Source organism: Vulpes vulpes, chromosome 7 (genome assembly GCF_048418805.1).
Source record: "Vulpes vulpes isolate BD-2025 chromosome 7, VulVul3, whole genome shotgun sequence".
NCBI classification, from domain to species: domain Eukaryota; kingdom Metazoa; phylum Chordata; class Mammalia; order Carnivora; family Canidae; genus Vulpes; species Vulpes vulpes.
In genome coordinates this window covers 14,379,126-14,403,917 of record NC_132786.1, presented here as the reverse complement: position 1 = coordinate 14,403,917, position 24,792 = coordinate 14,379,126, and the positions used below count along the sequence as shown (strand labels likewise).

The 24,792-nt window shown below is 42.7% G+C and overlaps 1 protein-coding gene across 9 annotated transcripts in view; it reads right to left on the bottom strand.

The window, feature by feature from the left end:
• The window catches only part of PGBD2 (piggyBac transposable element derived 2), a 71,874-nt gene that overhangs the window by 44,723 nt on the left and 2,359 nt on the right, over positions 1–24,792 (bottom strand). For 5 of the 9 annotated variants that reach the window (XR_012002482.1, XR_012002483.1, XR_012002480.1 and 2 more), the window contains exons 2-3: positions 15,546–15,609; positions 1,890–6,456 (exon numbers count right to left, since the gene is read on the bottom strand). Coding sequence is in view for 2 of the 9 variants with exons in the window: in XM_072763005.1 (XP_072619106.1) it covers positions 4,644–6,456; positions 15,546–15,562 (1,830 nt within the window). In the remaining 7 variants the exon portion in view is untranslated. Of the gene's footprint in view, positions 1–1,889; positions 6,457–15,545; positions 15,610–22,875; positions 22,956–24,792 lie in introns of those variants that run through there. The other 4 variants (XM_072763005.1, XR_012002485.1, XM_072763006.1 and 1 more) reach the window with 4 other exon arrangements.

Sequence of the window (24,792 nt, the reverse complement as noted above, 5' to 3'; positions counted from 1 at the left end):
ACTTTCTTTTTTTTATTTTTAAGATTTTTTATTTTACTTATTCATAGAGACAGAGAGAGAGGGGCAGAGACACAGGCAGAGGGAGAAGCAGGCTCCATGCGGGGAGCCCGATGTGGGATTCGATTCCGGGTTTCCAGGATCACGCCCTGGGCTGCAGGTGGCGCTAAACCACTGCGCCACCAGGGCTGCCCTTGAGTATGGATATGTAAATGAATATGACTGCTTATGAATATATATGGACATAAAGAAGGGGAATGAAAATTGATTTTTTTTAAAAAAAAGCACTATTGTGGTTGCAGGCATGTAGAATTGAAACATGAGGGCGATCATAAAAAGGCAGCGTGATGAATCAATCTAGTGAGTCTTAAGACTGAGTGTTTACAAGTAGGAAACCTGCTGTCAGCCACAGAACTGTAAGTAGACAGGAGGCACTGACTCTCCAGCTTGACCACCAACTGAACTGAAATAATGATGTGTATCTGCACGCACCGGCATAGGAACGGATATAAATGTATACGCATATGCAGAACTAGAAAGTCAGCAGAGGAGAAGTAACATCATTGAAGATAATTAATTAAAAAAAAGACATAAAGTTTAATCTCGAAGGGAAAAAATGGAATAAATAAGACTGAAATGGAATAATGAAAATAATTCATCAAACCAAAAAAGCAGAAAGAGGGATAAAGAAGCAGGGACAGATTGGTGACAAAAAACAGCAAGCCTCGAATGTAAGTATGATCATGCCTCACGGATTCCATGGAACATAAGTCGAGCAACAAGCAGCACCTTCCAGCAAAAGCCGGCGGCCCATCAAAACAATAGCCCAGTCTCTGCTGTTGACAGGGAGCCCGTGCAGACTCCAGACACAAAGTCCACAATAAAAGATGGGACAATGGGCAGCTCACAGACACAAACCAAAGGAAGCAGTGAGCTCTCCTTGTAGAAGCCAAGCTGACTCAAAGTGAAGACTTCTTGCCTGAAGCAAGTGGGACATCTCACACCAGAGAGGGTTGGGGTGGCGGGATGACATGCACAGCCTTTGTCATAGGCACATAGCAATATGCCCGCAAAGTAAAGGAAGAAACGGACAAATTTCAAACCAGCCCTGGAGGCTTCACACGCCGCTCTCACGCTAACGGCCAGAACACTCAGGAAAACCCACAGCGAAGGGGAGACCGAGCACCTGCACCCTTTGGCTCTACTACTACACACAGTAACTCAGAATATATGTCCTTCGGCATTTCAGACAGAATGATCGACAACACAGACTGTATGCTGATGATGAACCAAGTCTCAACAGATTGTAAAAGACTGACTTCCCGCTGACTGTGATCCTGAAAACTGGATTTCAGTGGGGAATCCACAACATGGAGACAACTGGGAAATCCCTTCCTGCTGAGACAGGAAACAACACATGTGTTCGTGAGCCATGTGTCGAGGGACACATCACAGGAAAACTCAGGAAATAGTCCAGACTGAATGTAATGAAAACAAATTTTGCTTGGGGTGTAGATGAAAGGTACAAACAGGCTTGCACGTGTCTATATTAGAGAAGAAGAAATGCTGATAATCAGGTGAAGAAGCTTCTCCTTTAAGAAGCCAAAGAAGACAGCAGCCCAGGTGGCAATGGTTTAGCGCTGCCTTCGGCCCAGGACATGATCCTGGATATGCAGAACTAGAAAGTCAGCAGAGGAGAAGTAACACCATTGAAGATAATTAATTGAAAAAAGAAATAAAGCTGAATCTTGAAGGGAGAAAACGGAATAATTAAGATTGAAAGGGAACAATGAAAATAATTCATCAAACCAAAAAAGCAGAAAGAGGGATAAAGAAGCAGGAGCAGACTGGTGACACAAAACAGCAAGCCTCGAATATAAGTATGATCGTACCTCACAGATTCCATGGAACATAAGTCGAGTAACAAGCAGCGCCTTCCACGATCCTGGAGACCTGGGATCGAGCGTCGGACTCCCTTCATGGAGCCTGCTTCTCCCTCTCTCTCTCTCTGCCTGTGCCTCTGCCTCTCTCTGTGTGTCTCTCATAAATAAATAAAATCCTAAAAAAAAAAAAAAAAAAGAAGCCAAAGAAGAATAGCAAATAGAACAGAAGAGAGAAGCAACTACATTACAAATATAAAAGCAGAGCTTCATTAAAAGAAAGCAGGTGCATGCTGGGGAAAATCATAAAGCTAAATGCTAGTGGTTTGAAAAACTAACATAAATGTGATTTAAAAAAAAAAAACTAGGGTGCAAAAACATAAGCACTGGAGACATGATGATGGAGACCAGTAAGTGCTGGGACAGGCCGCTCTGCCCGGAGTGTCAGCATCACCAGCCAAGTGCACAGTGTGCAGCAGCTAGCCCCGTGTGCCTAGTGTTGCTCCTTAGGGATTCCCCTGGCCTTTCCTCACAGCCAGCGAGGGAGCCACATTCCCAGATTTCCATGCCACAGCCGCTCCAGCTTTAAACCTGCTTTAAACCTGCTGTGTCAGGGACCTGTCTGTCCACCGTGGATGCTTCCAAAAACCAGGTACGTGTGCCCACTTTGCCAGAACAGTGACGAGCTACCTGCCTTATGTAGCTTACTTCCCGACTGAAATTCCATCAGACAGACTTGCCTGGTGGAGCCAGGACTCCAGCTGCAGTTCTGTATTCTTTAGAGTTCTCCTTTATCCTTGTGTTAGGGAAGCACCTTTTCCCAGGTAATAATTCAACTCTTAAATTGGCCTTGTTTTTGCAGGGGTGGTTCAATATTTGCAAATGAAACAGGTAAATGGCTACCAGACATGTGAAAAAAAATGCTCAAGGTCCCTCATCATCAGGGAAATGCAACTCAAAAACACAATGGCAAACCACCATCAGATGGCTGAAATGAACAACTCCGGAAACCACAGATGCTGGTGAGGATGCAGAGAAAGGGGAACCCTCATGCACTGTTGACTCATGGGAATGCAAGCTCCTGCAGCTACTCTGGAAACAGTAGGGAGGTTCCTCAAGAAGTTAGAACTAGAGCTACCCTATGACCCAGCAATGGCACAACTAAGTATTTACTCAAAGGACACAAAGCTACAGATTCAAAGTGGTCCTTGCACCCCAATGTTTACAGCAGCAATGTCCACAAGAGCCAAACTATGGAATGAACCCAGATATCTGTTGACTGATGAATAGATGAAAAAGAGGTGGTATTTCTATACAGTGGAATACTACAGAGCTGGCAAAGAGAATGAAATCTTGTCCCTTGCCACAATGTGGGTGGAACTAGACGGTGGCAGGCTAAGCGAAATAAGTCAGAGATATAGACAAATATCATATGGTTTCACTCACATGTGGAATTTAAGAAACAAAAGCAATGTACATAAGGGAAGTGAAGGAAATGAAAAATCAAACAGAATGAAAATAGCAAGGGAGGCAAAGCATCAGAGACTCAACTATAGGAAACAAACTGACGGTTGCTGGAGGGGAGGGAGGTGGGGGATGAGGTGTTTGGGTGATGGGCGTTACAGAGGGCACTTGATGTAACCAGCACTAGTTATTATTGCCATTGAGAATCACTATATGCTACCCCCAAATTAGTAATAAACATTGAATTTTTAAAAAGTAAAAAAAAAAAGTTCCTTTCTCTGATGTTTGATAGGTCCAAATTTTTACAGGTATTTCTTTTAGTCGTCTGGAATAACTCCTGTGTTTTAATACTTAACCCAAAATTTCAGGAATTTATATAGTTAGAATTGAAATCAGTGGGGAAATATGCATATATTTTTTAAAATGATGCAAACCATTGTTTTGGCAGAGAGAGAGATTCCTATCTCGCTCTAGTTATGAAAGTGGATCCCAAAAGAATATACTTAAAGTAGGAAAATATTTAGTTAATTAATTAATTTGAGGGGGGGAAAGAATGAGTCATGGGGAGAAGCAGGGGGAGAAAGTGGGGGAGAAAGAGACAGACTACCCGGTGAGCAGAGAGCTGGATGTGGGACTCCATCCCAGGACTCTGGGATCATGATCTGAGCTGAAAGCTGACACTTCACCAAGGGAGCCACCTAGTCGCCCCAGGAAAATATTTTTATCAAGAAAATCTTGATAGAGTCTACAAATCTAGCCCTCTGGATAAATAGAAGGCAGAGATAAATAGATAAATATCTATCCACGGAGAGTCGGCTAGTGTTAAAGTGAAATAAAATGATAAAATATCCTTCATCACATCAATACCATACCTATATACTAATGTTCCATCTTAGATTGTCATCAGTAGCATGCAATTACCTTTTTTACTCTTCATAAAAGTTTCACAAAGTTTTTGGCTATATTTGACTTTCTTTACTGGGACTCAGGTATAACTCAAAGGAAGATTTTTATCTGAATAAAAAGGGCCCATTGTTGAAGTAAATAAGAAGTATAATCTAGAGATTTATAAACACCGATCATTGCCAATATAAATACTAATTTATATTACATGTGGGCATCACAGAAGACAATAAAAAGAGAAGTATAATGGAGATACGGAGAAAATACAAAAGCAAATAATGAGGGATTCAGGTCTCTTTTTCCCAACACAAAATCAGGTGCTCCATCTACTATATGTAAGTAGCTGTAAAATCTCATTATAAACCAAACATCCACAGGGCTCCCTCTGGCCCTCGTGCATCACCGGATATGGTACTCCCTGAAGCACTTGGCGTGGACACCCTTCTGGCATTTTTCACAGCGCGTGTTGGTCTGTGAGTGGCAGAGGGCACACCGGGTCCTCTTGTCCTGGTGGACGATCCAGTGCCCAATCATGTCAAAGCGGCTCTCAGTTTCTAGCCGCCTGCTTCGCCTCCCTTGGGAGGACACGTTAGCATTGCTCTCTAGGTACACACAGGCCACATATCTCCGGAAGGCCAGGAGGTCCACCTGGGCATCATGGCTGCAGATCCTGTGCAGCTGCCAGGCATTATTCAGGGCAGCATCGATGACATAGCCAATGAAGCTTGAATACCACTTCATGCCCCGGATCTTCACCTTGTACTTAGCAATGTTCTGGTCCATCCGACTGACACCGCCCCCCTTCTCCTGGTACAGCTTCACCAGAGAGGGCTGATGGACCTGGGTCCGTGTTTTGGCTGCTCCTGAAGGATGGCTGGTCAGCCCCACCGGCTCTATGCCCACAGCATTGGAGCAGAAGTTGACCACACTGCCATCATGCCAGCGGCACACGATAATCTCCTCGCTCTCATCGACTTTATAATCAAATGAACCTCTCTTCATTTTCTTAAGTTCTTTGGGATCTTTGAGGGGACATCGCTCAGTCCTATACTCATGAACAGTTCCTGTGGCCTTCACCCCCTTTTTCTTCAAAATGGACAGGAGTTTGACACTTGTAAAAACCTTGTCGAAAAATATGTGGTAAGGCCGACAGCCACGCTCCTGAAGCGCATCCACAAACTTCACCACCATACTGCCTCCTAGGTCTAGACCCCTGTCTGATTTGGTGAACAGCGTGCCCTGTGAGGGCTCAAACCACACCAGGTAGCCCCTGCTGGTTGTCCCACACCAGATCTTGTAGCCCAGCTGCATGGGCCTCCCTGCAGGCAGCTGCTTGGATCCTCGGTGCCCAAAGTACTCACACATGGACTCTCCAAAGCTGTAGAACTCTTCCAAGGGTGCGTGCTTCTGGAAATTGCAATTCATCCGGACGATGAGAGGCCTGACTTTGGCAAACCTATCACTTTCATCCAGCTCATTGTTATCTGCAAAATGTAGGTAGGAGAAGATCACTTCGAACCTGTCCCTTCTGATTGCATCAGCCACAAGATGATGATGGGAATCAGGAGAGGTTTCCCAAAACATCCTTCTCCTTGGATAGGATATATACCCACTTAAAATCAAAATGCCCAGAACACACTTTAATTCCTGGGCTGTGAGCCCCAGGTTGACATTTTTCTGCCAAGCATAACGATTGGTTTCATTAACAATGAAACTAATTGTTCCTTCATCAAAAAACAACTCAAAGAGGCCGACAGGACTCAGTTCCTGGCTCTTGAGATCCTCTATGTGAGGATCAGATGCAGTCCAGCTGCAGAAGTCAGCTTGGATATCTCTCTTGGTCCAAATACGCCGAGGCTCCACCATTGCCCTCTGTCTCTTCAAGGCCGGCTGCAACAGCTGTTCCTCCTTCTCCTCCTCCTCCTCCTCCTCCTCCTCCTCCTCCTCCTCCTCCTCCTCCTCCTCGTCTGCGCCAGAGTCCTCAGGCACCACGGAGGCATGCAGGACGCTGCCGGGCAGGTGGAAGCCTCGTCGGCCACCTTCGTCCCCTGAGTCCTCGTCAGTGAAGTCCCCTGAGGCACTGTCAGGTGGCGCAATGAAGATCTCCTGCCTGCTGTGGCTGCGCTCCTCCTCCTCCTCCAGTGCATTCAGAACCTCGAGCAGCTTCGCAGACTTTGCCTTTGAACTGGCACCTCTCCCAACAGTGAAGCTGCTGCAATGATAGGAACCAAGGGGGGGAGAGGCCACAAGGAGACAGTGTTTCAGCAGGAAACTCTGTTAAAGCATTGCCTGGAGAAGAGGGCTCCCACCACAGAGCACCTGGGCCCCAACAGCACGTCAGACCCAGCACCATCAGGCTCCAGGCCACGTGACTGAGTTTCAGGCCAGCACATGTTACACTTTCAAGTGCAGGAGTATTTTAGTGGGAGGACCTCCAGGGACACATTCCATTCTTCTTTCTTTCTTAAAGTGTTTTGAAGAGAAGATCGCCTCTAGTGATAAGTCCAGGTGGCACTGTCATCCCCAGGGAGGAACCACCACCAGGGAGCCTGAGCTGCTGAAGTGACACCAGTGATGTCCTCTGACTCAATGGCCTCAGCAGCCCTACTTTCATCCCTGTCTTACCTGGGTCTTCCCTTTCCCTTACAAATTGAGCAATTATAAGTTTCGTCTTTCCCAAATTTCCAAACTCTCCCTATTTGAAGCCTTACTACCCCAATTCAGGACCTGAACAGATTCAGACAGGTTTTTAGATGGTTCCCTCAATATTAGACATCTTACTACGTAGCAGCTGCAATTCAGAAGCCAGATAGACTCACAAAACATGGAAACCCCTGCCTTCCTAACTCTTCCTGAGCACGTGGGAACTAACTGGATGTCAAGAGATACTTGTGTTTAATGAGCACCGACTGTGATGAGGTGCTTCTCAGGGCCTGGCAGTGGACGTGCTCCACTCCTGATCTGCCCTGGAGGAGAAGGAGGACAGTTCAACAGACAAGGAGCTCTGTGGGACGGCACCAGGTTCAGAGAATACAGCAAAACACTAAGACTGGGGCTGCTATTTCCAATAGATGATGGGTGAAGGCTCACCACACGGGTGACCTGAGAAAGAGAGTGGGCCTTACAGAGAGCTGGAGATGGGGTGTCCCTGGCACAGGAAGAGAGCGGCAGGTACAAGTCCCTGAACCCAAAAAGACAGGCTATCTGCAAGCAAGGAGGCTTCAGATATAGTAACAGGGGAGCAAGGAGCCCAGGACACCTGGCCCAGGGCCCCAGGGGTCTAGAGGCCCCATCAGGACATTCAGATGTGTTCAGCTGTCACAGGAAGCCCTCTGTAGTGGGACGGAGGAGGGCCACCAGGGTGTGAGAAAGGACAGGGTGGGGAAGGTGGGCACTACTGATGTCCTGCGCCACTTAAAAGAATTTCAAACCCAAGGGAGGAAACAGACTTTACACAGAGGCAAGGTCTCTGAACACCTGCCCCTGGACTCTCGAGTTCAGACTCACTTCGTGATGCTGACTTCATTAGCCTTTGTGCTAGAACCAAGGCCTGGGAGGTCTGACCTCAGGGAACTAAGATACTTCTTATGCTCTGTGTGGGCCAGGAAGGGAACCTAGTTTTCAAGGATACAAAAGCGCTTCCCATGGACCTCAGATCAAGCACTTCTCTGGGGTCAGTAGCCATCTTCACAAGTGTCCCTGCCTCTCTTGGTTTGCAGCAGCAGATCCAGGCCAGGACAGCCAGGGCTTCCACCAGTCTCACTACCTCACTCTAAACACCTCCTGCGCGTGGCTGTTCAGACTGCTGGACAAGGGGAGGAGGAATTAAGAGGAAGGAATAGGAGGGCGACCCTAGGCTTGCCTCATCCCATGACCACAGCTAGAGAAATACCAAATCATTCTGAACACCCAAGAAACTGATCTGAGGATGGAGAGCAAAGTGCAGAACTTGGAGAAAAGGGGCTACAGCCTGGAAGGTAGGTCTGGGGGAGACAGGATCTGGGGTAGGTGAAGGGGGGAGGGGGCCATGGTCAGGGAGAGAGGAGAGTGCGTGTGGGAGAGGACATGCATGGGGCACAAGAGAAACATTTCCCCAAAGCCATCGAGGGGAGAAAGCAAAAGGGGCTGATTATAGAAAGTTCTTGGAAGCAGGGGAGCTCAGAGTCTGGAATCTCAGAACTCCATGCCATCTCCATGGGTGGAGCCTGGCCAGCTCTGAAGTGCTCCTGGGGTGGGGGTGGGCGGGCAGAGGTCCAGCAGCAGACAGCGTGTCTGAGGATCCCCTGGGGCCCACTGGAGTGTATCTAGGAGAGGTGGCACTGCCACTCAGGGACAAAACAGGCAGCAGACAGCATTGAACTGCCCCACGCATTACCATAGGAGCAGAGGCAGCTGCTGAGGGCAGCTAACCTGGACACTGGCTTTTTCGCTGTGCTTCACCATAAACTCCAAGACCCAGTGTGTTCACGTGATGGCCCTTTAGGGACATAGTGGCACCGGCCACAAAGGGCAGACCCTCCCAGAGGATTAGTGTGGCTCCATGCCACACTGGGTCCCTAAAATTTGGAGTTTTGAAACCCAGCCAGCATGCATGAGATAAAACAGGAGCACTGAGCCACTGGGGGTCAGACAGCTCAGACACAGACAGGGGGAAGGCAGGAATCTGAAGGAAGCCTGGGGCCAATGAGGGAACATGGTTCCCTCTTCTATGATGGCTTCCTGAATAGCTGTGGGTGTGAACACTGAGTGCATGATGCCATTTTTATCCGCTCCTAGTCAACACTGAGGACTTCAGGCAGCAGTACAGAGAACAAAGTGGGAGCTTGAGAAACTTACACCGATCCCCATCCCCTTATGCTCTGCAGGTGCTTTCTTCAAAGGGCAAGTGTACCTGAGAGCCGGAAAGGCAGCTGGGCCTCTCCCTCCCCAGACAACCAGCACCCACTCCCCACACCCAAGACTACAGACCATGGAGTGATACAACACCAGCTGTAATGGATACTGGGTCTAGCCTTTCTACCAAGATGACCACCGCACATCTAGGTAAAATTCACCACACACTGGACAAGGGCACACTGCAGGCAGGCGGAAACACTGCACAGGTGACCTAAGGGAAAGAGCTGCCAAAACACAGCAGCAGAGTACACAGCATACTCCAGACACTTCCTGAAGCCCAGGCCCTGCCTGGTCAGCATACAACCTCTTCTTAATACAGTCATCACCCCTATGACAAAGAAACATAAAGGTTTTCCTAACACCTAGAAGACAGAGACTTAGGCAAAATGCCAAGAGGGAAGACTTCATCCCAAAAGAAAGAACAAAAAAGGTCATAGCCAGGGATCTATTCCAACAGATATAAGTAATATGCCTGACCCAGAATTTAAAACAGCATCTAAGGGCAGCCCTGGTGGCACAGCGGTTTATCACCGCCTGCAGCCCGGGGTGTGATCCTGGAGACCTGGGATCGAGTCCCACATCGGGCTCCCTGCATGAAGCCTGCTCCTCCCTCTGCCTGTGTCTCTGCCTCTCTCTCTCAATCTCTCTCTCTCTCTGTGTCTCTCATGAATAAATAAATAAAATCTTTAAAAAAATGAATGAATACAAATAAAACAACATCTAAGGATACTCTCTGGACTTAAGAAAAGCGTAAGAGACACCAGAGAGTCCCTTACCACAGAGATAAAAGATCTAAACACTCGTCAGTCTGAAATAAAAAATCCTGTAATCAAGATGCAAAATCCACCAGATACAATGAGCGCAAGGATAGAAGAAGCAGAAGAATGAATACGTGATTTAAAAAAATTAAATTATGAGAAATAATGAAGCTGAAAAGTCAAAGGAAAGAAAAAGATCACGAATATAGACTTAAAGAACTGGGTGACCTCATAAAGCATAATAACAGGCAGAGGATCCCTGGGTGGCGCAGCGGTTTAGCGCTTGCCTTTGGCCCAGGGCGCGATCCTGGAGACCCGGGATCGAATCCCACATCAGGCTCCCGGTGCATGGAGCCTGCTTCTCCCTCTGCCTATGTCTCTGCCTCTCTCTCTCTCTCTCTGTGACTATCATAAATAGTAAATTAAAAAAAAAAATAACAGGCAGAGCATAGGAGTTCCAGGGAAATGGGCCGGACAGCTTACTCTAGGAAGTTATACTGAAGGCCTCCCTAATCTGCTGAAGGAAGGTGACATCCAAATCCAGGGGGCACAGAGAACTCTGGCCAGAATCAACAAAAGCAGGCCAACACCAAGACATATTAGAGTAGAATTTGCAAAATATAGAGATGAGGAAAACATCCTGAGAGCAGCAATGGAAAAGAAATCCCTAAATTAAATTACTGGGTCACAAATCAGGTCTTAACCAATACCAAAAGATTGGGATTGTCCCCTGCATAATTATAGTGGAAGAGAAATAAGGTTAGCAGCAGATCTCTCCACAGAAACCTAACAGATCAGAAGGGAGAAGCATGATATACTCAACGTGCTCAATGGGAATATGCAGCCAAAAATACTTTTCCAGCAAGGCTATCATTCAGAATAGAAGGGGAGAAAAAGAGTTTCCCAGACAGACAAAAACAATAGGAGTTCATGACCACTACATTACCCCCGCAAGAAATATTAAAGGGAACTTTTCAAGAGGTAAAGAAAGATCAAAAGCCACAAAGACTACAAAGGAGGAGAGAAAATCTACAGGAACACCAACCTCACAAGTAACACAATGGCACTAAATTCATATCTATCAACACTCACTCTGAAGGGAAACAGACTAACTGCTCCCACCAACAGACATGGGATATCAGAATGGATAAAAAAACAAGGCCCATCTCTATGCTGCCTACAAGAAACTCCCTTTAGACTTAAAGACACTTGTTGATTCAAAGTGAGCGGATGGAGAACCATGTACCATGCAAATGGACATCAAGAGAAAGTCAGCAGCCACACTTACATCAGACAAACTAGACTTTAAACTAAAAACGATAAGAAGACATGAAGAAGGGCACTATAATATAATAAAAGGATCTATCCAACAAGAACATCTAACAGTTGTACATATTTATGCCCTCCAAACTGGAGCACCCAAACCTAAAAATCAATTAAATACAAACTTAAAGTCACTGAAATAATATTAGGAGACTTTAACACCCCACTTAGAGCAACAGGCAGATCATCTACCTGAAAATCAACAAGGAAAAAATGGTTTAAATAACAAACCGGACTGGATGGTCTTAACAGATATATTACAAACATTTTGTCTGAAAGCACCAGAATACACATTCTTCTTGAACGCACATGGAACATTCTCCAGAACAGATCGCACACTGGGTCGCCTATCGGGCCACAACAAATACAAAAAGACTGAGATCATATCATGCATAATGGCTCACCACAATGCTATGAAACCTAAAGTCAATCACAAGGAAAAATTTGGAAAAACCACAAATGCATCGAGGTTAAAGAAGACCATACTAAAGAATAAATGGGTTAATCAGAAAATTAAAAAGGAAATAAAAAATACATGGAAGCAAATGAAAATGAAAACAAGACAGTCTCAAACTTTTGCTGACCTTGGAGGAAAAGCTCTATTTGTCTATAAGTGGTTCTAAGAGGAAAGTATACTGCAATACAGGCCTACCTCAAGATGCAAGAATAGGTGCAAATACACAACCTAGCCTTACCCTAAGGGAGCTAGGAAAGGTACAGTAAGTAATGCCTAAAGGCAAAAGAAGGAGAGAAATAATCATGATTGAGCAGAAATAAATGATAAAGAAACAAAAAAAGCAGTAGACCAGATCAGTGAAACTAGGAGCTGGAGGAAAGGGATAAATTCCTAGAAACATATAAACTACCAAGAGTGAATCAGGAAGAAACAAAAAATGTGAACAGATCCATTACCAGCAAATAAATTATATCAGTAATTAAAAATTTCCCAACGAAAAATCAGAGAGGGTGACAAAGCAGAGAGACTCCTAACTCTGGGAAACAAACAAGGGGTAGTAGAAGGGGAGGCGGGCGGGGGGATGACTGGGTGATGGGCACAGAGGAGGGCATTTGAAAGGTTGAGCACTGGGTGTTATACTGTATGTTGACAAATCGAGCTCCAATAAAAAAAAATACAAAAAAATAAAAAATAAAAAAAATCTCCCAACAAATAAAAGTCAGGGTCACATGGTTTCTCAGGAACTTTTACCAAACATTTAAGGAAAAGCTACTACATATTCTCTTCAAATTGCTCCAAAAAGTAGAAATGGAAAAAACCCTCCAAATTCATTTTTTATGAAGCCAGCATTACCTTGACTCCAAAACCAGACAAAGACCCCAACGAGGCCAAAATCCCTGATGAACGTGCATGCAAAAATTCCAAACAAGATACTAGGAAATCAAATCCACTACTAGACTAAAAGAATCATTCAGCACAATCAAGTGAGATCTATTCCTGGGCTACAAGGGGGGTTCGACATCCACAAGTCAATCAATATCATATACCACATTAATGAAAGAAAGGTAAGAACCACATGATCCTCTCCATAGATGAAGAGAAAACATCTGACAAAGCACAACATCCATTCTTGATAAGAACCCTCCACAAAGTCTGGATAGAGGGAACATAGCTCAACATCATAAAGGCTATGGATGAAAGACCCACAGCTAATATCGTCCTCAATGGGGGCAAATAGAGCTTTTCCTCCAAGGTCAGCAACAAAACCGGGATGTCCACTCTCACCATTGTTATTTAAAATAATACCAGAAGTCCATTCGAACCAGCAAATAAGTCAAACTTACACTATTTGCAGACAACATGATACTCTATTTAGAAAACCCAACAGAATCCAGCAAAAAATTGCTAGAACTGATAACGCGAATTGAGGAAAGTTTCAGGATACAAAATCAATGTAGAAATCTCTCATATTTCTATACACCAATTATGAAGCAGCAGAAAAAGAAATCAAGGAATTGATCTCATTTAAATGCACCAAAACAATTGGATACCTAGGAATAAACCTAGCCAAAGAGGTAAAGGATCTGTCCTCTGAAAACTACAGAACATTTGTGAAAGAAATTGAGGAAGACACAAAGAAATGGAAAAACATTCTATGTTCATGGATTGGGAGAATATTGTGAAAAAGTCTATCCTACCCAGAGGGATCTAGACATTCGTGGAATCCCTATCAATATACCACAAGTATTTTTCACAGAGCTGGAATACACAACACTAAAATTTATATGGAACCACAACAGACCCTAAAAAGCCAGAGGAATGCTGAAAAAGAAAACCAAAGCTGGGGCATCACAATGCTGACTTCAAGCTGCATTACAAAGCTGTGGTCATCAAGACAGTGTGGTACTGGTACAAAAACAGACATATAGATCAGTGGAACAGAATAGAGAACCCAGAAATGGACCCTCAATTCTATGGTCAACTAATCTTTAGCAAAGCAGGAAAGAATAGCCACTTGAAAAAAACACAGTCTATTCAATAAGTGGTGTTGGGAAAATTGGACAGCCACATGCAGAAAATTGAAACTGGACCAATCTCTTACACCACACAATAAGACAAACTCAAAAGGGTTGAAAGATCTAAATGTGAGACAAGAATCCATCAAAATCCTAGAGGAGAACACAGGCAACACCCTTTTTGAACTTGGCCACAGTAACTTCTTGCAAGATACATGTACGAAGGCAAGGGAAACAAAACCAAAACTGAACTACTGGAACTTAATCAAGATGAAAAGCTTCTGCACAGCAAAGGAAACAATCAACAAAACTAAAACGCAACCTATGGAATGGGAGAAGATGTTTGCAAATGACCTATCAGAAAAAGAGCTCTTATCCAAAATCTACAAAGAACTTATCAAACTCAACACCCAAAAACCAAATATTCCATTTAAGAAATGGGCCGATGACAGAATAGACATTCTTCCCAAGAAGACCTACAAATGGCCAACAGGCACATGGGAAGATGCTCAACATCACTCATCATCAGGGAAATACAAACCAAAATCATGATGACATCCCTTCTCACACCTGTCAGAATGTCTAAAATTAGCAACACAGAAAACAACAGATGTTGGCAAGGTTACAGAGAAAGGGGAACCCTCTTACACTCTTGGGGGAATGCAAACTGGTGCAGCCACTCTGGAAAACAGTATGGAGGTTCCTCAAGAAGTTAAAAATAAAACTACCCTATGTGTGACCTAGCAATAGCACTATTAAGTATTTACTCAGAGGATACAAGAATATTCTCTGAAGGGGCACATGCACCCTAATATTTACAGCAGCATTATCAACATTAGACAAACTATGAAAAGAGCCCAAATGTCCATGGACTGACGAACAGGCAAAGATGTCGTACGTAGACAGATAGATAGACAGACAGACAATGGAATATTACTCAGTCATCAAAAGATGATATTCTCTTTTGCAATGCTATGGAAGGAACTACAGTGTATTATGTATGTCAAGCAAAGTCAATCAGTAAGAGAAAGTACCAGATGATTTCACTCATATGTAGAATTAAAAAAAAAAAAAAAGAAAAACAGACGAATATAGGGGAAGGAAGGGAAAGAGTGGGAGGTATACCATAAGAGATTCTTTAGTATAGAGAACAAACAGGCTTGCTGGAGGGAAGGTGGGCAGGGGATTGGCATGGTGATTGGCACTGAGGAGGGCACTTGTGATGAGCATTGGGTGTTATAGGTAAGTGAAGAATTCTAGTCTTGAACCAATATTACAGTACATGTTAACTAACTGGAATTTAAGTAAAAACTTGAAAAAAATAAAGAAAGAAGACTCATGGAATGGTAAAGCTTGCAAGGACCATGGTAGTCCAGTAGCAAGCACCTTGTGCATTAAAAGATGAGGAAAGGGAGCCTGGAAGGCACAGTTATGTGACCAACTGTTGGTTTCAGCTTGGATCCTGATCTCAGAGTCATGAGGTCGAGTCCCACATCGGGCTTCGTGCTCAATCTGGAGCGTGTTTTCCCTCTCTCTCTAACCCTCCCACTTGTGCTCTCTTTCTCTCTCTCTCTCTCTCTCTCTCAATAAAAAAATAAATCTTACAAAAAAAAAAAAAGATGAGAAAAATAAATCACATTTTCAGACACAGTGTAGACCCTGGAGCTACAAAGCCTCACCCATGCCATATACACTACCCTGCCTGCCTCATCTTTCCTCAATCTCCATTTTCTGCTCTCTCTTCCTCCTTTCTCTTTCCTAGACACCATATGCTTAGTGAGGCCAGCAGGACCAAGAGCTAAAAATGTCCTGGGCATGGCCTTTCATAAAGGCTTTCATCAAAGGCACTTACCTTGAAGTTGAAGCCATGATGAGCCAGGAACAGAGACTTGTCTATATGTGCAGAGTCAAAGAATCTGTAAGACAGCAGAGGTCGATTTTTAAAAATTGTATGCTAATTAGCAAGGCAATAGGACCTTCTCCACCATTTAAGTGAAAAAACATGTTTAGCTTAATGTTCACCAGCGGTAAGCAGAGGATGGATTGAGTACACACAGCAGAGGGGATCTAGTCAGCTGGCCCATCAGAGGGAAAAACAAGGAGCTCTCCACCTCACACCAAAACATATTATAGGGCAAAGGTTTTCACCGTCAAAATTACTGGCATGTGGGCCGGATGAGTCTCTGTTGGGGGCTGTCCTGTGAATTACGGGATTTTAACAGCTTTCTGGAACTCTACCCACTAGATGCCAGTAAAACACCGGCACTACTTTTCCACTACTTGTGAAATCAAACATGTTTCCAGACATTGCCATTACGTCCCATGGGGAACAAAATTGCACCTGGTTGACAACTCTTATTCTATATCAAGACTACCAATAGATCCTACTGTAAAAAGGATCTACTAGTGCTGCCCAATATGGTATGTGGTTATTACATATCTGATATGTATGGCTAGTGTGATTGAGAAACTGAATTTTTAATTTTATATAATTTTTTTTTAATTTTTATTTATTTATGATAGTCACAGAGAGAGAGAGAGAGGCAGAGACACAGGCGGAGGAAGAAGCAGGCTCCATGCACCGGGAGCCCGATGTGGGATTCGATCCCGGGTCTCCAGGATCGCGCCCTGGGCCAAAGGCAGGCGCCAAACCGCTGCGCCACCCAGGGATCCCAATTTTATATAATTTTAATTAAATTCAATGTAAATTGTCACATGTGCCTGGCCAGTGACCACTGTATTCGTGAAGTCCCAGATGTATAAAGAACTACTTTTTTTTTTTTTTAATTTTCATTTATTTATAATAGTCACACACAGAGAGAGAGAGAGAGGCAGAGACACAGGCAGAGGGAGAAGCAGGCTCCATGCACCAGGAGCCTGACGTGGGACTCGATCCTGGGTCTCCAGGATCGCGCCCTGGGCTAAACCGCTGGCCACCCAGGGACCCCCTAAAGAACTACTTATGGAACAACATTCTCTTAACAACCAACAGGTCAAAGAAGAAAAAATTCTTTCATAGAATAACTTAAGGAGGAAATTAAAAAGTATCTTGAGGCCATCTGGGTGGCTCTTGGTTAAGCATTCGACTCCTAATTTGGCTCAGATCATGATCTCAGGATCTTGAGATCGAGCCCTGTGCGGGGATCTGCAGTGAGTGTGGAGTCTGCTTAAGATTCTCCCTCTCCTTTCCCCCTGCCCCAACCCACTTCTGGGTTCTCTTTCTTACATAAATACTTAGTATCTTGAAACAAATGAAACAAGGAAACACAATATACCAAAACATTTAGGATGCAGCAAAAGATTTCTAGGAGAGTTTAGTGCTATAAACACATACAGAAAAAAAAAAAAATATATATATATATATAAATATACAAGGAACTCTAAAAAGAATAGATGAATAAAAAAAAAAAGAATAGATGAATGGATAAAGAAGAAGTGGTACATATGCGATGGAGTATTATTCAGCCATACAAAAGAATGAAATCTCGTCATTTGGAAAGATGTACATGGAGCTAAGAGTAATGCTAAGTGAAATAAGTGAGTCAGAGAAACACAAATGCTATATGATTTCATTCCTAAGTGTAATTTAAGAAACAAAAAAATGTGCAAAGGGGGGCAAATGTGCAAAACTGCTCTTGGTTCAGTTGGTGAAGCATCTGCCTTTGGCTCAGGTCATGATCCCAGGATCCTGGGATCGTGTCCCACATTGGACTCCCAGCTCAGCGGGGAGTATGCTTCTCCCTCTTTCCCTCCCTGATGCTTGTGCTCACTCTCTCTCTCACAGAAATAAATAAAAATTTTAAAATGAGCTAAGGAAGAGAAGAAGAGAGAGAAACCAGGAAATTACTCTTAAGTATAGAGAACAAATTGATGGTTACCAGAGGGGAGTGGGAGATGGGTAAAATAGGTCATGGGATTAAGGACTGCACTTGTGATAGGCACCAGGTGACATATGGAAATGCTGAATCACTATATTGTACACCTGAAACTAACATAACATTCTATATTAACTAAATTGGAATTTAAAATTAAATTAAAATAAAAAAATTATTTATTTATTTATTTATTTATTTATTTATTTATTTATGATAGTCACACAGAAAGAGAGAGGCAGAGACACAGGCAGAGGGAGAAGCAGGCTCCATGCACCGGGAGCCCGATGTGGGATTCAATCCCGGGTCTCCAGGATCGCGCCCTGGCAGGCGCCAAAGGCAGGCGCTAAACCGCTGCGCCATCCAGGGATCCCAAAAAAAATTTTTTTTTAAAGAATAATTGGTTCAGTGGTTGAACATCTGCCTTTGGCTCAGGTCAAGATCTCGGGGTCCTGAGACTGAGTATCACAATGGGCTCCCTACAGGGAGCCTGCTTCTCCCTCTGCCTATGTCTCTCTTTCTCTGTGTGTCTCTCTCATGAATAAATAAATAAAATCTTAAAAAAAAAAAAGAATAACCTAAGCCCAAAGTTATCAGAAGAAAGGAAATAAAAGATTAAAGCCAAAATAATTAAAATAGAGAACATAAAAATAATAGGAGAGATGAACAAACTAAGAACTAGTTTTTTGAAAAGATGAACAAAATTGATAAACTCCTAGCTACGGTATCCTAGAAATAAAGAGAACCCAAATCAACAAAAATACATCTCAAAGAGGAGAGACTAAAACTGATACCACAGAAACAAAAGATCATAGAGGCTACTACAAATTGATTATTGATTATATGCCAACAAACTGCACAACTTAGGAACGGCTGAAATTCTCAGAAACACACAATCTATCAAGACTGAGCCAGGAGAAACAGATCATTGAAACAGTCCAATTAAGTAGGAGAAAGACTGAATCAGTAACGAAAACTCTCCCAACCAAAAAACAGACGAACAAACCAAAAATAAACAAAAACCCAAATGTACACACTGGTGAATTTTACCCAACACATAAAGAACAATTAATGCCAGCTCTTCTCAAACTCTTCCAAACACACACACACACACACACACACACACACACAAACCAACCCAAACTCATTAGAGGAGCATTACCACAATACGAGCATTTGAGAAGGACATTATAAGAAAAGAATGGAATATGAGGACAGTTCAAGAGACAAATATAGAGGATGTGATATCAGCAGATGGTAGACTTCAAAGCTCCAGGCCCTCATTACCCATGGAAATACAAGTTAACAACAAAGATGAACCCGAATATCTTTGTGAGAACGCTAGAGCCCACTTGAAATGGTGTACAACCCAGGCCAACAGAAAAGTAAGATGGGATTCCCTTTAAAAGCGTAGGAGATTTCATGGCATTCTGTGCACAGATGGATCTCTCCCCACTCAGATCAGTAAGGCACAGCCAGGGTAAATACAGTGACTCGACCCTGGAGTGGAAATCAGAGTAGACTAATCTGTCCAACACCCTGACTTGTCTGGGGGCTCCCTGGGTGATACAGATTTTATGCCTCATCAGACATGGAGCATTGATGGGAATGGGAGCAGTTTGGAGGTTACTGAAAATATAACCAAGTGCCACAGCACACCAGAGCTGCAGAAATTCTGTAGTTTTACATGCCAATGCCAGGGAGAGAAAAATTATACATTTCTAAGAAGAAATTAGGGACACGCTGTTTGTGGAACTTGAGACCATTAAAATTAAAAGTACACACTCAGGTCCAGAGAATGCATCACCAGGAGATGTTGGTGAGGTTCCAAACTTCTAGATTCTAGGGTTGACTGGTGAAGTATTCCCCTGAACAAAGCCAGTCCATAAAGACTGAGAAGAGGCTGTTTTTTCCCAAATGGCCATATCTCAACACCAGATCACGAGCATACAAAGAAACTGGGAAACATGGCTCAGTCACAGAAACAAAATAAGATTCCAGATATGAATCCTAAAGAAAGACAGACTGCTGAGTTTCTTGGTGAAGAATTAAAAGCCATTTGTTAAATATATTCAAAGAGCTAAAAGACAACAAGAGAAACAATGAGACAAAATCAGGAAATGGATGACAAAATGAGAATATTGACATAAAGATAGAAATCATAGAAAAGATCCAAAAAGACACTCTGGAGCAGAAAAATACAGTAACTAAGCCAGCATTACCCTGATATTGGAGCCAAACAGATACTACAAGAAAACTAACAATCAATACCCTTGATGAATATTGATCCTCAAGAAAATATTATAAACAAAGTAAATTCAATAGCACATTGAAAGGATTATATACCCCAACAAAGGGAGATTTCTTGAATGCACAGATAGTTCAACATGAGAAAACAATCAGTGAACAGAATGATAGACAAAAAGCATATGTTCACTGATGGATTATTTTAACTCTACATCTGAAAATAATGATGTACTTAGTATATGTTGGCTAATTAAATTTAAATTGAAAAAAAAAACATTTAAAAAAACAAATATTTATAGCAAATAATGAAAAAAAAATCCACTTCACAAGATTTAATTTTTTTTTTTCAAATCTTGTGAAACTTTACCGATGGTTTAATATCCAACCGATCTTACTGCATGCACATAGGATGACAAGAGAAAGCTGGATCACAAACACTTTTTATTTTTTTAAGTTTTGTTTGGTTTTGTTTTTTTTAAAGCAGAGTTGTTACAGCGGATTGGCGGGTTCACAGCGGTGAGCTGAGAATTTACTGGAGTGCGGGCGGTAGGGCTCCGCACTGCACAAACACACGGAAGATTGACCTATGGCGGAACTACGGGAGGCGGCTGGCCGCTGTTTTGTTTTTTATTTCAATACAAAAACAGGAAGACCCGTGACAGATACCCCAACTTAGGTTAACTTGTAAACAGGACAACATGGAAAGAGTTCAAACAGAAGAAGTACAGAGAAACTGCAATTTTTCGGCTGTGTCGCTCTGGCCCTGCTGCCGAAGTGGGGGACGTAGTTCTTCGGGGATGAAGAGGGTGGAACCTACTGTTTTTTTGTTTTGTTTTGTTTTTCTGCTTCCTTCTGACAAGTGTCCTGGGCCTCGGAGACAGAACTCTTACTAAGACAGAACTCTTACTCTTCATGAAAAGAACTCTTACTAAACTAGGAGTAAAAGTAAACCAACTAAACATAATAAAGACCAAATATTTTTTTAAAAATCCCAGCTGATGTACAAAATAGCAAAAGACTCAAACTTTTCCTCTAAAAACAGGATCAAGATAAAGTTGTTTACTCTGGCCTATCAAATATAGTACTAGAAATCTTAGCCAGAGCAATTAGGCAAGAAAAAGAAACAAAAGACATCCAAGTTGGAAAGGAAGAAGAATTATATTTGCAGAAAACATGATCTTATATGTAGAAATTGAAAGGATTAAAAAAAAATTAGAAGCAGTAAACAAATTGAACAAGGTTGCAGAAATGAAAACCAAAACACCAAAAATCAGTTGCATCTCTATATGCTAACAATGAACAATTTGAAGTGGACATTAAGAACACAACATTTACCACAACACTGAAAAAAGTAAGATATTCAGGAATAAGACTAATGAAAGAAGTGAAAGAATCATATGCTGAAAATGAGAAAACATGTCAGACTAATGTTTTAAAAAACACACAAAAATAGATATCTTCGTTCATAAGTTGATAGGCCTAATATTGCTAAAATGTCAACGCTGCCCAAAGTACTTCAAAGGTTCAAGGCAATCTCTATCAAAATCCCTATACCATTTTTTCCCCCAGAAATTGAAAAATCCGTCCTAAAATTATTTGGAATCAAGGGAAGCCAAATAGCCCAGATAACTTTGGAAAAAAGGAACAAAGTTGGAAAATTCACATGTCCTCATTTCAATATATTGCCGGCTAAAGAAGTCAAAATAGCATGGCCCTGGTATAAAGACAGATATACAGACCAGTGAAGTGTAACAGAACCAGAAATAAACCCTCATGTATATGGTCAGGTAATCTTCAAAAAGGACGTAAAAACTACTCAATAAGGAAAGGATAGTCTCTTTAACAAATGGTGTTGAAAAAAACTGAATATCGGGGATCCCTGGTGGCTCAGCGGTTTAGTGCCTGCCTTTGGCCCAGGGCGCAGTCCTGGAGTCCCGGGATCAAGTCCCACGTCAGGCTCCCGGCATGGAGCCTGCTTCTCCCTCCTCCTGTGTCTCTGCCTCTCTCTCTCTCTCTCTCTCTCTCTGTGTGTGTGTCTATCATGAATAAATGAATAAATAAATCTTTAAAAAAAAGAAAAAATGGAGTATCTATATGCAAAACAATAAAGTGGGCTCTTGTCTGACATCATCTACAAAGACTTAACTCAAAATGTATCAAAGAAATAAACGTAAAAGTTAAAATTATAAAACACTTGAAAGAAAACATAGGGAAAAGGTTCACAATACAACATCTGCCAATGATTTCTCTCTTTTTTTAACATAGGCTTCGTACCCAGTGTGGAGCCTAATATGGTGCCTGAACTCACAACCCTGAGATCAAGACCTGAGCTGAGATTGAGTCATATGCTTACTGACTGAGCCACCCAGGCATCCATGGACCTGGCAATGATTTCCTGACTATGATACCAAAGCACCAGCAAAAAAGCAAACATAGACGAATGGGGTATATAAAACTTCAAAATGCATCAAAGGACACAATCCAGAGAGTGAAGAGACAATGAATAGAATGGGAAAAATATTTGCAAATCATGTATTTGACAATAAGTTAATATACAAATAACTCCTATGAATTTCGTAGCAAGGCAACAAGTAACCCAATGAAAAAAAGGACAGAGAACTTGTATAGACATTTCTCAAAAGAAGATGTATAAATGGCCAATAAACGTATGAAATGATGCTCAACATCACTAACCATTAAAAAATGCAAATCACAACCACGATGAGGCTCACCTCATACCCATTACGATGACCAGTATATATATATATATAAAAATGTTGGCAAGGATATGGAGAAATTAGAACACTTGTGCATTGCTGATAGGAAAATGTAAAACGGTGCAACCACTATGTAAACAGTATGAGAGTTCCTCAAAAAAATTAAAAATAGAACTACCATATAATCCAGCAATCCTATTTCTGGGCATGTAGTCCAAAGAATTGAGGCAGGTTCTCCAAGAGACCTCCATCTTCATAGAAGTATTCTTTATCATAGCCAAGGGGTGGGAGCAACTCAAAGGTCCATCAAAGATAAACGGATAAAGAAAATGTGGTATATACTTACAATGGAATACTATTCAGCCTTACAAAGGAAGGAAATCTTGTCACATGTTGTAGCATGGATGAAACTTTAAGGACATTCAGCTAAATGAAAGAAAACAGTCATGAAAAGACAAATACTGTATGGATCTATTTAGATGAGCTATGGACAGTACTTAAATTCATAAAAACAGAAAGTAGAATGGTGGTTAGCAGTGGAGGGAGGAGGGGCAAATGGAAAGATGATGTTTAATGGGCAAAGGTTTCAATGTTGGAAGATAAAAATGTCCTGAAGATTGGCTGCACAGCAATATGAGCATGCTTAACACTACTGAAGAGTGGTTAATGTAGTAAATTTTATTTTTTGCTAACTTTTAGAATTAAAAATAAACAGAAGCATTATCAGAGAAAAAGACTACTGCACAGGGAAAGAATGATTCACTCACTAGGTTATAATCCTTTTAAACTTCATGCGTTTAGTAACCACTTCACAATACAAATGAACTGTCAAAACTGAAAAATCCATCACAATAACGGCAGATCTCAACACATCTCTTTCAGTGGTTAATGATCTACAGACAAAATTACTGAGACTTGAACAGCAGAAGTGACCTGTGATCCATCCTGAACAACCAGGCGTGATGTCAGCGAGATGGCACAACGGAAACCGCCCCACTTCTGTCTCCCTATACAATGATGAGCCAGCCAACTACAGAAAAAGTGCTCTGGCAGGAGCTTTGGGATCCAGGTAGGAGGCTTCAAAACCTGGGTGAACCCCAAGACTAAGGAGCGCTTCTCTGCAAAGACAGATGAGCACGCTGGTGGCAAGCTCCCTGAAGGTTTGGCCAAGCAGGAACCCAAGGGGGAGGGTAGAGGAAGAGGCTGGACCAGCCATTTCAGGGCCCTGAGGGCGCCATTAAGAAGACGAACCTTATCGTACAGCACAGGGAAATTTTATTTATTTATTTTTGCACCTTCTTTAAATATTGAGTTTTTATTTTAACCCTAGTTAGTTAACATACAGTGTTATATTAGTAGGCATACAATCTAGTGATTCAAAACTTCCATGTATCTCCTGGTGCTCATCACAAGTGCTCTCCTTAATTCCTGCCACCTGTTTCACCAACTTTCTCTCTCTCTCTCTCTCTTTTTTTTAAAGATGTTTATTTATGAGAGACAGAGAGAGAGAAGCAGAGACACAGGCAGAGGGAGAAGCAGGCTCCAGGCAGAGAGCCCGACACGGGACTCCATCCCGGGATTCCAGAATCAGGACCAGGGCCAAAAGCAGGCACTAAACTGCTGAGCCACCCAGTGATCCCTGACCATCAGTTTGTAATGGTCTGTATCTTAGTTTGTCTTTCTCTCTCTCTCTCTCTTTATAGTAAAGACAAATTTTAAAACAATACAAGCAGAGTATGACACAATCACTTGTACATGTTAATTAGCTTAGTCTGGGACCCCCCAGGTGACTCAGCGGTTGAGCATCTGCCTTCAGCCCAGGGCCTGATCCTGGGATCCGGGACTGAGTCCCCCATCAGGCTTCCTGCATGGAGCCTGCTTCTCCCTCTGCCTATGTCTCTGCCTCTCTCGCTCTCTGTCACTCCCATGAATAAATAAATAAAAATCTTTAAATAAAAACAAACAAAATAAAATAATTAGCTCAGTCCGACTCTGGTGTGGACAACTGAGTGAGGGCATAGAGCAAGCACAGGGGGACAAAACCCAGGATGGTGGTTCTCAGGGAGAAAAGTGGGCCAGCCCAGGGAGGATTCAAAAAGGAAACCAAGTCTGGATTGACTGGGGGGCAGGGGTAGAGCTGGTCAGGGAGGCCTACCCCAGGATGGGCTGAGTGGCGAGGGTACGGTGGTCGCATTCACAGATCTGGGAGCCCAAGAGGAGACCAGATGTGAGTGAGTTCAGGCTGAGATATGCTTATACTGAG